Here is a 13,543-nt window from a genome sequence, read left to right on the forward strand (position 1 = left end):
ATGGCACAATAAAACGCGATCGCCGAACCGGGTTGAGGCAACCTTGGCCAAGAGCGAATTAGTTCATTTGAGGAAGTTCGCGGATAAAGCGAAACGACGAGAGGAAGAGTTCCTCCTTCCTCCGCTCGTAGTTCGGTGTCAGGATCTCTCGACCCTTTCAAACCCTTTCATCGGTGCTTCTCTCGCTTACATAATGCAGCCACTCTAATTAAAATAAATTACACCCTCGGTTCCCCTGGTCCTTTCTCTCTCGTTCTTTAGCTCTTCTTCTCTCCCTGTCTTTCCGCACGCCACACGACCCTCTCTCTTTCACGAGTCTTTTTTTCGACGCCCTCCCTAACGTTTTTTTGTACCGCACTTTCGACCACCCTCGTTCTCTCCTCGACCAACCCCTTGCTCTCTTTCTCTCTCTCTCTCTCTCTCTCTTCTACAGCTTCTAGCAGAGAGCATCCTTGTCTCGCACGCGCGCTCGTTTATTTGCACTTTATTCGAGATTTAATTTACCGACCTCCGGACGACAGACTCGTTGGTGAGCGCTCGACTCTGTGATGGGATTAAAAAGGGGAGGGAAAGAGAGGCGCGTCGATGGGTAAGAGGAGGATGAGGAGCTGGAGGTGGAGAGAAAAGTTGGAAAAAGTGTACCTCCATCGCGAGGCTCGCGACCAATGGCAGACGAACCGCCGGAAAAATGGCCGAATCAAGGAAAGAGCGAGGTACCCGACGACGAGATAGGGCGCTACGATCGATATGACGCCTCTGCTACCTCCACCTTCTCCTCGCTATCCTCGCGATTTATGCTATCTTCCTCCATTTTCCCTTTCTCTTCATAGTCTCTTCTTTTTTTCTTCCCCCACCCCCCCTCCCACAAACAAGGAGGAATTAAATCTACAAAGATACTTACAAGCTCGTCCTGTTGATTCGAATACGAGATACCGGACGGTTCTCGTTAAAAGTATTCGGCTAACTCGCTTCGTCGCCAAGAGATGTACGATTCGATCGTACATTTTTGTTCTTATAAAAAGCGACGTAAATTATCGGGCCTCGTACGTATGTCGTATTCCTTGAGTCACCAATGGAATTCAACGATCCATCGATCTGTTTTTGGCGTCGATCGTGTGGAACGAACGATTCAAAAGGAGAGAGAACGAGAGAAAGGGAATGAGAGAGGGAGAGGGAGTAAGCGAAAACGACGAGGGTGATTTCAATTACAGCAAAACACGGCACTAATTACACTCGTTGGAGTCGCACGATGGAGAGCTTAAAACAGAAAATCGCGTCCTCTTCGTCGTCCTCCTCCTCCTCTCATCCCTTCCTCCGCGTTCCACTCTCGTATTCGAGCGAACGAATTAATGCGGCGCCTCGCCTCGAGGACTTTCCTCTCGCTTGGCATCGAGGGGCCACTACCATCACCCGCTTTCGCGACAATTTACCGCGAGCCTCACGGATCGAGCGTAAGTATCGTGAAATTCAATTAAGTTCTAGGGGCAACGTTGGGAGGGGTGGGTGAGGAGATGAAACAGGAGAGAAAAAAAATCGGCATCCCGGTACCCCACCCAACTCTTCTTCTGTCACCTTCATACAAAAAGGAAAAGTGGTACGATTCGCTTCGATAAATAAATCTTCCATCTCTCTCTCTCTCTCTCTCTCTCTCTCTCATCCCCTCTGTTTCCGTAGTTCTTCGTATCTCTTTTCTCTTGCTTTTACTTCTATCTTTCGTTTCACACTCAAGGCCGGTCGTACTCACCTCCATGAATTCGTTATGAGCTGGCGATCGCTAAGAGACAATTCTCTTCTTCTACTCGCACTTTTTCATTCTGATATTTTCCTTCTGTCTGTTTTTATTCTCTTCGACGTAAAACTTTTGTTCTTTGGCTCGAGAAATCGCAAAGAAATAGTATAGACGGATAAGACGAAGGGGTAGGATACAAGCAGTACCGTAGAGAAAAAGAAAAAGCTTCCCCTTGAGAAGAAATGGGCGCACGAATAATAACGTAGTAGCATTTTATCCCGTCGACGGTTTTCCATTTAAGATACGAGAAAGCTTCTTTCTTCTCCTTCGAAAATCGAAGAGATAACAAGAGAAAGGGAAAAAGAAAGAACGGGGAGAGAGAGAGAGAGAGAGAGAGAGAGAGAGACAGAACGAGAAAAGCGACTGGGACGTCGACGATGAATGGATGAGAGGAAGGTAACATTGGAATAGGTAGAGAAAGACGGAAGGAAGGTCAATATCGATGGAAACCTATTATCATCTATCTCCATGCCGATGTAATGGACGCACAGGTCCGATTATCAATCCTTAATAATTGTGCATATTAACCGCGCGCTAATTATCGACCACCAACCGCGCACCACCAGCGCCGCTGGCAAATCGCACGAATTATATCAAGTGTATTCGTTGCTAAAATGCCAACCGACCGACCGACCGACCGACCGATCGACCGGCACCACTGGTCGATTCCAATTGCGAGCGGAGTTTCGTATTTCGAAAAAGGTAATTACGCGCAAAGTCTCTCTTTTTTATTTTTTCTCTCTCTCACTCTTTTTTTTTTTTTTTTTTTTTTTACGCTCGGAATAACTCGCCGAGCGTAATCGAAAAATCGCGATCCAACGCGACCCGTTTCGACGACTGCTAGTTAACGTTCGACGCGTCGGCCATCCTTGATTTATGCGACTCCCATTACCTTTTATTTTATTCGCGCAAAATAGTTTATCGTACGGCGATAACGGAAAATGGGTTCGGGCTGCTGTAATCTCGTTTCGGATTCATTTCGCAGGATTACCGTGCCGTTCGCGACATCTCCTTCCTTTTTTTAGCGATTTTATTCTGCAAAATTAATTGCAAACGATCGGTGATCTATCCAATAATGTCGCGAGGCCAGTTCCATTTCATTTCTTACGAAGTAAAGATACCTCGAGAACGGGGAATCGCTCGATAAAAAATATTAAAAAATATAATAGAAGAAATGAAATAAGCTTTATCGGATTATTTGTTTTAACGAAAGTGGCACGACCAAATAATATGGATTACCGTTGCTTCTCGTATTTCGCATTAAACGCGATTATTCGAACGTATATCGTATCATGTGGAAAGAAGGATTGGTGACGAGGGGACGAAGAAAAGGGAAGAGGGTAGGGTAGTGCGAGAGAGAGTGCAAATATAAACCTGGCAAACAATGGGCCAACATCGAACCGCCTCGTTCGTTTAGTGCTAAATATGAAGCGTGAAGACGAATAAATATTTGTAGGCGCATAATGTGATTTTCCTCGTTAATTCACACTCCGATCCGATATACTTTATCGTATTAACGTATTCGGAACCGGGAATCGAAGCTTTTTCGACGTTCGGATGGAAATTATTGGAGGACGAGGGGAGCATGAAGAAAAAAGAAAAGAAAAAAAAAAAAAAATAAAAAAAAGAAAGAAAAAAAAAGAACGAAAAAAGAAAAGTAGGCTTCCATAAAGGAAAAGGGGGTTCGCGAGAAAAAATGGCTTTTCGAACGAGATCTTTCCTTTAATTCGACGATACTTGTGCTAGAAAAAGTTTCGATCGATCGATATAGATAGATCGATCGATCTCCCGTGCCATGGGACTATCCTCGAGCTGGTCTCGAGAAACGGAAGCTTTGCACGAGTAGCTCGTCCTAGAGCGCTCTCCACTCTTTTTTGCTTCCCTGGAGCGCTTTTAATAAACGAGCGCCGGGGCCAGCGGGTGCTTTATACCGCCGACGGTTAGAGCGGAGGGAAGAGTACGTTCGAAGCGGAAGGGGATGCTTTTGACGACGAGTTTTTTACGGCCCTGTATTCCGGTGGTCGGGCTTTTACGTCCATTCCGGCCTCCTCCTCTACTCCTCCTCAGTCCCTCGCTGCTCTACCTTTCCGTCCTCGCCGATACGTAAGCGGCGGTCTAATCACTTTTACGAGGTGAAATTTTACGCGACCGAAGTCGTTTTCCCCGCTATGCGCGTCTTCTCTCCTCGTCCAGAGGAGACGGGGGTGAGGGACGAAATTACATTGCCAGATTTCGTTAAGCACTCTCGCGGTCAAAGCCAATTACCCTTCGAACGTACAACTTTTTTATGCTCTTCTACGAGTTTCCTTCTCTTCGTGCTTTCCCAGTTTTTTTCTCTGCCGTAAAGTGCAATAAAAAAAAAAAAAAAAAAAAAAAAAAAAAAAAAAAAAAAAAAGAAAAAAAGGAAAGAAAAACGGAAAGGAAAAAAAATACAAAAAACAAGTTAAAACAAATGTTCTCCATGCGGCAAACTTTTATAATCAATTTACGTAGAGAAAAAGGAAAAGATTAGAGTGTACATCGATAAATTTACGAAGATTATCTTCGACGTGATTTCAAATTGCTCGTATATTAAAGTGTACTTGTACCGGATATCTCGTCGTAAATTTAATTAAAATCGAAATCACCTCACTCGTGTCGGACAAGTGGACGATAATCGCGATCGATCTTTTACCAATGTTCCAATAAAATATATGCATAACCACATTCTATGATAGAATAAGAGAAAAGAATGGATTCATTCTCTAGGAAGAAAGTGGAGAAATAATAAGGCAGGATAATCGGTAACTCGATCGAGACTAATGGAATATCTATCGGGACAGGAAGTAACATTTCAATAATCGTCTTCAACGCTTGGCCCATTACCCGACGGAAGAAATTTCCATTTTGGAATGTTCGACGCGCGTACACCATTATGCCAAAGAATTATGAGATCGAATCTCGTAAAAGATTCTTTACAGTGTGTTTCCTACTGTTTCTTATCCGAACGCTCGCATCTATGTACATAAATTAGAAATCAAAAAGCAAAGGAGAAAGCGCGCAGGTAAAATTTGTGCTTGTCGCTTGGCCGATCTTAAAAATGATTAAGTTCCGTTAATGCGCGTTACGTTTGCGGGGAAAATCGAGATATCTTATCGACGCACGGTAAGTACACCTATATCTCTATGTAAATACTTACAAATATATATCTTATGTATGTATACATGTATATCTCTACATGCGAACAGTTCGTTGGTACGTCGAAAGCGATTTGCGAAGTCTCTTGAGATCAAGAGGAGGGATTAAGGCGAGGACGTAAAGTCGAATTGGAACTCGCAAGATAATGACGGCAGCTTAAATGGCAGCCAAGCGTGCTTACTCCTACTTACACGTATTCCCGGGCCCTCTCTTTCTTTCACTTCCCCTCTAGATTGATCGCGAGTGGAATTTCCTGAATTCTACGGATTCCACCGACAAATTCTACTCTCTCTCTCTCTCTCTCTCTCTCTCTCTCTCTCTCTCTCTCTCTCTCTCTCTCTCTCTCTCTCTCTCTCTCTCTCTCTCTCTCTCTCTCTCTCTCTATCTATCTCTCTCTCTTTCACTCATCCTCCTTTACGTTCTTTTCCCTTCCATTCGGTAGATTCTTTGAACGAAGAACGTTGGCGGGCCGACCGATGAGATCGTCGTTTACTCACGGTATCTTGGCACAAGTTCAGAAAACGTATTTGTATGAAAGGTTTGGCATCGCTCCGATATCGAAGATCACTGTCCTTCGCCAATAGTGAGATTGCCAAGGACGTCGTATTGCAGTTATTACGTTTCGATAAATCGATAAAATGAATGTGGATATTAGCGTGATTTCGAAAAGGAAAGAAGCGAAAGAATTAAAAGTATTGCATAGTAAGCATACTTACATGCCTTTCCTCGGCTGGGTTAAGGCCTGAAACAGAAAATAAAAAAATCAATTCTCGCGATATCCTGTTAACAATTATATTTATGTTAATAACGCTACGTGCTATTTTATTTCGTTATTATTCGAAGACCGAATCAAATTGAGTCAGCGGTACATCTACAGGATCTTTTCCGTGAAAAGAGGAAAAACGGTAAAGGAAGGAAAAGGGAAAGAAAAAGGGAGTCAGACTTCTTGAGAATTTCCGAGAGGAAAGTGGACGGAGTTGGAGGAGCGAGAATATGAAAAGAAGAAAAGAGACAGCGCGCGCGTGCGATAGAGAGAAAGAGAGAGAGAGAGAGAGAGAGAGAGAGAGAGAGAGAGAGAGAGAGAGGAGGGCAAAAGATAGGAGAAAGGAAGAAGAGCCCGAAGGAGGAAGCTTTGTCCTCGAGAAACCGAGTTCGTAGTTTGCTCTCGCTCGATTTCCCCAACCTCCTCATCCTCCAGATAGGTACACTTTGTCTCCCAGGAAATATCCTAACGATATCTTTTCTCTCGACCGTCGTTCGTCCCACATAGCAGCCGCATACGATCGTTTATTCTCTTTTTTCGCGAATTATTTTTCTACGGATTATAGATTAAATACGTTAAATGGCTTAACGTAGTCGTTATGCTTTTGTGCAAAAAAGAAAGAGAGAGAGAGAGAGAGAGAGAGAAAAGAAGAAGGTCGCTCCCGATCTTTTTGCTCGCTTTACGGTTCACCAAATTACGGTAGGGCGATGCGGTCGACCGGAAGAATTTCCTCATATTTCCCGGCTATTACCGAGGAAGAGAGAAGAAGTAGATATCGAGTAGAAGGGAAGGGTAAACTCGTATACGAGCGTTCCAACGTCTACTACGGATGCTGCATTCCGGAAAAGGGATGAACGAGGGGTTAGGCTGGAAGAAGACTGGCCAGATACACGTTGGCTTCTCCTTTAAAGGAGAGAGAGAGAAAGATAGAGAGGGAGAGAGAGGGAGAGAGAATAGTTACTGGCAAGCGTGTCCCCCGTAAACCTGGCTAATGTTCGTCATCTTCTCCCTTCCTTGTTCTTCCCAAGGGAACTCCCTTTCTCTCCCTGGAGATTTCTCCTTGAGCTCCCTTGTGGCTTGGCCTGCCTCGTAAACGGACGCGGAAGAGCGCGCATAATTTCGCACTAAAACCAGTAAGGGTGTCGTTCGCCATCCAAGAAAACGACTCGACCGGCATTTGTCCGAGTACTTTCCGAAGAGCCATTCAAAGGATGCCTTCTTACGAATTATTGGATGGAAGAGTCACGTTTGAATTCGATGAATCGAATCGTGACTACGAATCAACCTCAACGATGAAAATCTATTACCTTATCGCAAATACAAGAAAGTACTTTTCGTCGAAGATGAAGTTTACGTTAAGTACTTAAGTACTGAAAAAACGGATAGCTAGGTAGCTCGTTTCGAAAGTTCCCGCGTAAACGGGTATACCAAAGGATAAGAAAAACGGAAGGAATTATAGAACGAGTTCTTTTCCAGATACATTGAATTTTCTATCTTTGGCCGTTATATTTTTTTCATTGAAATGGTTCAGGCTTAGGGAATAAAAGAACAAAAAAAAAAAAAAAAGAGAAAAAGAAAAAAAAAATATATATATATATAAGAACAAAAATACAAACAAAACCCAATCTCCAAGTCTCCCTTGTCTCTTTCTCTATTTATCTGAAAAAGCCGTTTCTGTGGACAGAGTCGGCGATAAAACGGTAATACGAGCGACGCTACTGGTTTCTAATCGTCCGTAAAAGAGTCCGGTCTACTGCGATCGGCCACGAAATCGTCGTTACGCCGCGAGCGATCGAGTAAAAACGAATCGGACGACTGCTCGTGACGGATATTATGTCGACGATGGGAAGAAAAAGCCGGGCAGAGCGGTAAGGACGATAACAACCTTGGGAAGAAACAATTCGCCCGAGGCAATGTCCCGGAAAGGAGAGGGTAGAAGTTCCGCTACGCAGTCAAGATAAAAATTGCTAGCCATTTAATGTTCTAGGCTCACGTACCGTGTTGCTTCTTCGAGAAAGGCCATCGAAAGGCTTCGGGATGGCCTTTGACGAGCCCTTACACTTGATCCATGTTGATGTGAGAACATAATACTTGAACAGTTTCAATCAATATGACATTTTTAGTCAAAGTCCCATCATAAAAGAAAAGAAAGACATGTAATACATGACAACGTAAATTAATAAAATGAGAAAAAAGGACTTTTGGAAAACGAGATTCTTTCGTCCAAAAGAAGTCTTCATTTGGTCTTTCGTACCTATATGAGACGTCGACGTTGTAGTTGGAAAGACGCGAAACAACGTGTAACAACTGCTCTGAGGTTACATCGGGTAAAGGAGTATAACACGGTTAGACGAGTGTGGGTCGAGGTGGATGGAGTGTGGCCAAAAAGAACGTAGAGACATACGTAGGTACAGATACGTGTACGTTGTGAACGAGAGAGAAAGAGAGAGAGAGAGAGAAAGAGAAGGTAGAGCAAAGAAGGAGGGATCAAGCGGCTTAGGGGCGTGAAGGTTTTAGACGAGAACGTAGCTAGAGTCGGAAGGAACGAGGGGAGGAGTCGGAAGTACTCTCGTGTTGAGAGGAGATTCTAAGTGCTCTCTTGAGAGACGACGACGGAAAGAGAGATAGCTGAAGAAGCGAAAGAAAGGCTCTGTTGTATGTGTGTGTGTGTGTGTGTGTGTGTATGTAGGTGGGTGGGTAGGTGGTTGTGTGTTTGAGAGCGGAAGGAAAGAAAGAAGAAGAGGAAAAAGAAGAGATGGGCGAGGCTGAACAAGACGACATCGGGCGGACGAAGGAGAGAACTGAAGCGCGAGAGAAGAAGATGGTACAACTCGTTCCCTCTTTCTCACTCACGATTCTGTCAGTGTGAACGTTCTAACACTGGTACGTACAAGATATATACAGGGTGAGGACGTCAACGCGAGTACCGGAGCGAGGTCAAGATCGAGACTTAAGCACGATCGTTTGCGTCATCCTTGGATTTCCAGTCACGGAGTACATATTTCGTTCTACCAAAGAGTACTGCGAACCATCGATGACTTTCAGATTTTCGATCGAGATTCGCATTACTTTCAAACTACGTATCGAAAAGTCGATGATTCAAGTCGAAAAACGTTTCATCTTGTAATAATTAACCTATCACGATACCGCGATAAGAACGTATAAAACAAGCGATCGAGCAAAACGATATCAGTGAAAATAAGATGACTAACCATTCTTCGAAGTGGACGACGATCTCGTTGTTTTTTCATGTCATATCCGATCGTATTCGTGCGAGTAAGATACTCAAAAGGAGAAGCAGGAAATGCGCGAGACACGGGACCAGCAATTTTTGTAAGTCGAACCCTCGACGTTTATCAACGACGAAGTTTGTAACGAGAGTATCTCTTGGAATCGGAATCTCTCTTAGCGGAACGAATCTGAAGATAAATACGATATTACGATTCACGCGACTTGCAACAAAATGTGTTATTTCTTTTTTTTTCTTTTTTTTTTTCTTTTTTTTTTCCTTTCTTTTTCCCCCGTTACATACCACCAATCTTATTACATTATAAAGCTTACCTCCGTTAGGTTTGAGATCGTCCGGTTGACCTCGATGAAGGTCTGGCTTGGTCAACATCGAAAGAGGGTGAGCCGCAGAACCTCCAGGAGTTGCTGCGGCACCTGGGGGCAAACCGAGCCCCAAAAGGGCCGCGGATGCCGAGGTGGGTACTGGCAGACCAGCGCCAGGTCCCAATCCTGGGAGCCCGGGAATTCCTGGATGAGGTCCCATCGCGGCACCCGGTGGCAATTGTTGAGCGTGCATCTGTTGAAGAAGCCTCGGTAAATCGGGCCTCTGTTGCTGAAAATAAGAAACAATGTTAACGAAGCAGAATGGAATCGTTTGGATGATTATAAGTTCGGTCGGAAAAAAAAAAGACTAAAAAGGAAAGAAAAATTTTCAAAGGTAATTCATCGCTCGTGGGTACTCATTTTCGTTAGAAGTCTCTATTCGAGAAACGTAAACAAATCTAGCTAGTTGCATAAGCAAATAAATTCCCACGACAAATAGTTCGATGAGAGTTACGATATTAAAGATACGAGAAACTCGTTTTTGCTCATTTACGCGTTATAATAGATCAAACGATTTCATTTTTTCGAAAAGCAAAATGCACGAACTTAGTAATTTGTTCGTTGAAAAAGTTCCGGGAGACCGCTTCAACCATTGACCTGCTCGGTGTATCCTTGGTACAGTCAAGTAATCGTTACCGAACCCTTTGCCTTTTCTCTACCGGTTTGACTTTATTCTTTTCTCTCTTCTAGCATAGTTAAAATGGCGCGGTACTTGCGATATATAACGACTTGTCGCGCTAACTCGAGAAACTTTAAATAACCGAGCGTTCCGGTACGGAAAAGGGCAAGACTGCGAAATAAGGGAAAGAAGGAAAGGCAAAGGGAGACAGAGCATGAGATTTATGCGGTCACTTGCAGCGAACGTCACCAAAAACTTTGTCCGAAAGCGTGAAGGTACTTTTGCCGGTAGTTGCCTCGTTAGTTCGCTCGTTCTCCTCTTCTCTTGGTGTCGAGTAATTTTTAGCCAACAGACAAGTTGTAAAGCTGTTCAGCGGTGTTTTAACGGTTCGTGAATCTCGGTGTAGAGAAAAGCGAATGGGAACGGAAGGAGATGGAGAAACGCTAAAGTAGGAAATGGTAGCGGAGGTGCCGAGGGTTAAAACGCTTCACGTACAATCCTTGGAGAATCTTTTGTCTCTCTCTCCCTCTCTCTCTATCTATCTACCTCTTTATCTCTATTTCTCTCTCTCTCTCTCTCTCTCTTTCTCTTTCTCTGCTTCTACAGTATACACGCGTTAAGGCAGACCCCGGCGAATATTCCTGAGAGTAGTTTGCCGAGATAATTAAATGGCTTAACGATATAATAACCTCGCGTCGAGCGGCTGTCTGAGCAGAGCCACCCACAAAACATACAAACAGAGAAGAGGGAGAGCGACATGTATGCACGGGGCCACGTCGTGTCGAGACTAAGGGGATGGTAACTCTCGGTGGAGTGCGAGAGAGATAAAGAGAAAGGAGGGAGCACCACTTCGAGTTGCGAGAGAAGACGCTCTCGCAAACGTTGCTGGAGATTTGGGAAAGCCGGAAGCCCCGAGGAAACGTTCGTCGAGTTTCTACTCTCTGCAGCGATAATAATACCGAGAACCTGAAGCTGCCACACCTAGGGCCTGCCACTTCTCTCTCTCTCTCTCTCTCTCTCTCTCTCTCTCTCTATCTCTGTTTTGCCTCTCTTGCTTAAGAGAGAGAGAGAGAGAAAGAGAGAGGAAATAATCGCCGTCTTGCCTTTGCACGAGGATTATCCTTACGACTGCGATTAAATTCCATCGAGCGTCGACTTCCGTCAAAGATTCTCTCGTCGTCTTCGAGCGATATACTACACCGGTATACTGATAAGTCAGCCGCTTTAAAAAAACGTCTACTGATCGCGATGCACGTAACTTCTCTCTTTCTCTCTCCCCTTCTCTTTGTACAAGAAAAGCAGTCACAACGACGAAGAGGCTCGAAATTCCTCGTGCACCTGCATCCATTGCCAGTCTCATCCTCAGCACTTTTCATCAGAGTCGCCACTTGCTGACTCGGCTAACCGTGAAGATAGTACTGGAGGACCGTAGGAGATCGTCTTAACCTTCTTCCATATCACGCGTCGTTGCCGCCTGAAAAGCATCCTCAGCCGTGCGACTTGTCGACGACCAAGCCGAGAATGGCTCTTGGTGACGCTCGTCATTTCTCTTTTCTTTTTTCTCAATTTTTTTTTTCCCCTTTGTGAGTCATCCAGTAAAAAGTCGAAAGAAAGCAAAGATGAAATTATTTCCAATAGCGAGCTCATCATCGGGACAAACGAACTTGAATCACTCTACTTCGAATAAATTTACTTTGACGTCTTTAGATCGAATAAGAGATACTTTTATTTTTGGACAGAATATTTCGTAGATCGATTCGACGAATATTCCCGGAATAAGGCAATCATTTGCACAGTATCAATTAAAAGGGGAAAGCTACTAAAGGGGTGGATGGGGTGATGAGCCTCGAGCGAAGCTTCGACTTTTCCGTTCGATCTGCTTGCGGCCGGTTGAGAGAGAGAGGGAGGATGGGGCAGGGAGGGGGAGTGAAACGGAACGAGCTCAGGATGGAGAGAGTTAAGGCGCAGAGAATCCTGGGATCCTGCTAAGGATTTGCCGCACGTACCCCGACAACGCCGCGGATCCATGGTAGTTTCGAGAGGGTGAGGAAGGAGGGTAGGTAGGAATGCTGATTAGTCGGTGCTCGTGCGCCATAACACTATAACCTATCCGGTCTGGAAACCGGCAGGAAGACTCGCAGTAAGATTCGAGTTGGAGTTGGCTGAGAAAGAGGAAGAGGAAGAGGTGGAGAGAAGTCGAAGAAGGAACAGGGAAAGGAGGTGGAGGTGATGCTGCTGGCGATGCTGCTGGTGGTGGTGGTGGTAGTAGTGGTAGTTGTGGAAAGAGAAGGTGGAGACGGAGGCGGAGGAAGAGAGTCGAGAGAAGCCGGCGGCTTAATAGGGAGGAAATTGAGTGCTCGAGCAATATTGAGGAGGATTTCGGATTCGCCAGGATCGTATCCATCCGTCCGCTTTCGGATTCCTCGAGCGTGCATCGGCTTCCTCTTACCATCGTGCAGTGGTTCTCATTCGATTTCTACATCGACGAATTTCGACAATTTTTCTTGCGTTTATATCTACACACACACACACACACATACACACACATATATGCATATGTATATGTGTTTTTTACAATAATTATTACATCCCAACTTGTTTCGTTCGCCTTAGGCGATATAGAATGATTGTAAGTAAACATAAAATTGTATCGCCAATTAGAGAGACATAATCGGTCGGTATCTAAATCTCTCGATTTACGCGTTTATTTATTGACAATAATGCGATCCTTGGATTGAATCGCGTTTACCTTGGACTATTCTCTATACATTGGCAATACGAAATACGATCCACACGAGCGAGCCGCAATTAACGTTTCACTCGTATGTACGAGCATGCCGCGCTTTACGTCGGATATACGCTTTAATATCGTTTCAACGACGCTCGGCAGTAGATGCAATCATAATCAATAATATCATGCTGAGTGGCACACGTTGCGCAGATTAATTTATCCGCCATTGGCGCGTACTCACCCCGATAATAGCATTCAGCTCGGTCATGGTTACTTGCTTGGCTCTGTCAACAGCAGTGGCGACTTGCTGTTGATGTTCCTGAGAGAGGAAGGGTAGGATCTGTGCGATTATGGCGTTCAATCTTTTTGCTATTTCCGTCTGAAAAAAAAAGAACAGAACAGGTTATTTTTTCTTTAGATTTCCATTTCAGAAGTAACGAAAACGTTTCAAGATTTTACACGAAAATGGGGAAGGGGGAGAGAGAGAGAGAGAGAGAGAAAGAGAATGAGATCACGTACGACCCTCTAGAAAATCTAGACGAGCGTGTAGGATCCTAAAAGCGCTTTAACCGTGATCGTTAAGGAGGAGCAAGGACCGTCTTAACGTTTCCTTACGAGGAAAAGGAGTGCAGGTAGCGATGGTCCGACGACTGTATTTTATGGTACCCTCAGGCTGGAACGAACCAACGAGAATTAAATTGAACTCGTACGAGATAGGCAACAATTCGAAAATTACGCCAGCATACCGATTCGTTCGAGGAGAGAAAAATAGCTGATCGTTGGTCGTCCGTTCTGGATACGTGCGGAAATGAAAATCGACCAACAGAGTACACACTTTCGGCGCCAGTGCGC

General features: G+C 44.6%; 1 protein-coding gene across 3 annotated transcripts in view; it reads right to left on the reverse strand.

The window, feature by feature from the left end:
* The window catches only part of LOC118446124 (protein groucho), an 85,407-nt gene that overhangs the window by 14,444 nt on the left and 57,420 nt on the right, over positions 1 to 13,543 (reverse strand). For 2 of the 3 annotated variants that reach the window (XM_035876423.2, XM_035876426.2), the window contains exons 5-7: positions 12,933 to 13,070; positions 9,291 to 9,570; positions 5,683 to 5,708 (exon numbers count right to left, since the gene is read on the reverse strand). In XM_035876423.2, coding sequence (XP_035732316.1) covers positions 5,683 to 5,708; positions 9,291 to 9,570; positions 12,933 to 13,070 — 444 coding nt within the window. The remainder of the gene's footprint in view (positions 1 to 5,682; positions 5,709 to 9,290; positions 9,571 to 12,932; positions 13,071 to 13,543) is intronic. The other variant, XM_035876425.2, reaches the window with a different exon arrangement.

This window comes from Vespa mandarinia, chromosome 1 (assembly GCF_050613455.1).
Source record: "Vespa mandarinia isolate Hongniang chromosome 1, ASM5061345v1, whole genome shotgun sequence".
In the NCBI taxonomy this organism is placed as follows: domain Eukaryota; kingdom Metazoa; phylum Arthropoda; class Insecta; order Hymenoptera; family Vespidae; genus Vespa; species Vespa mandarinia.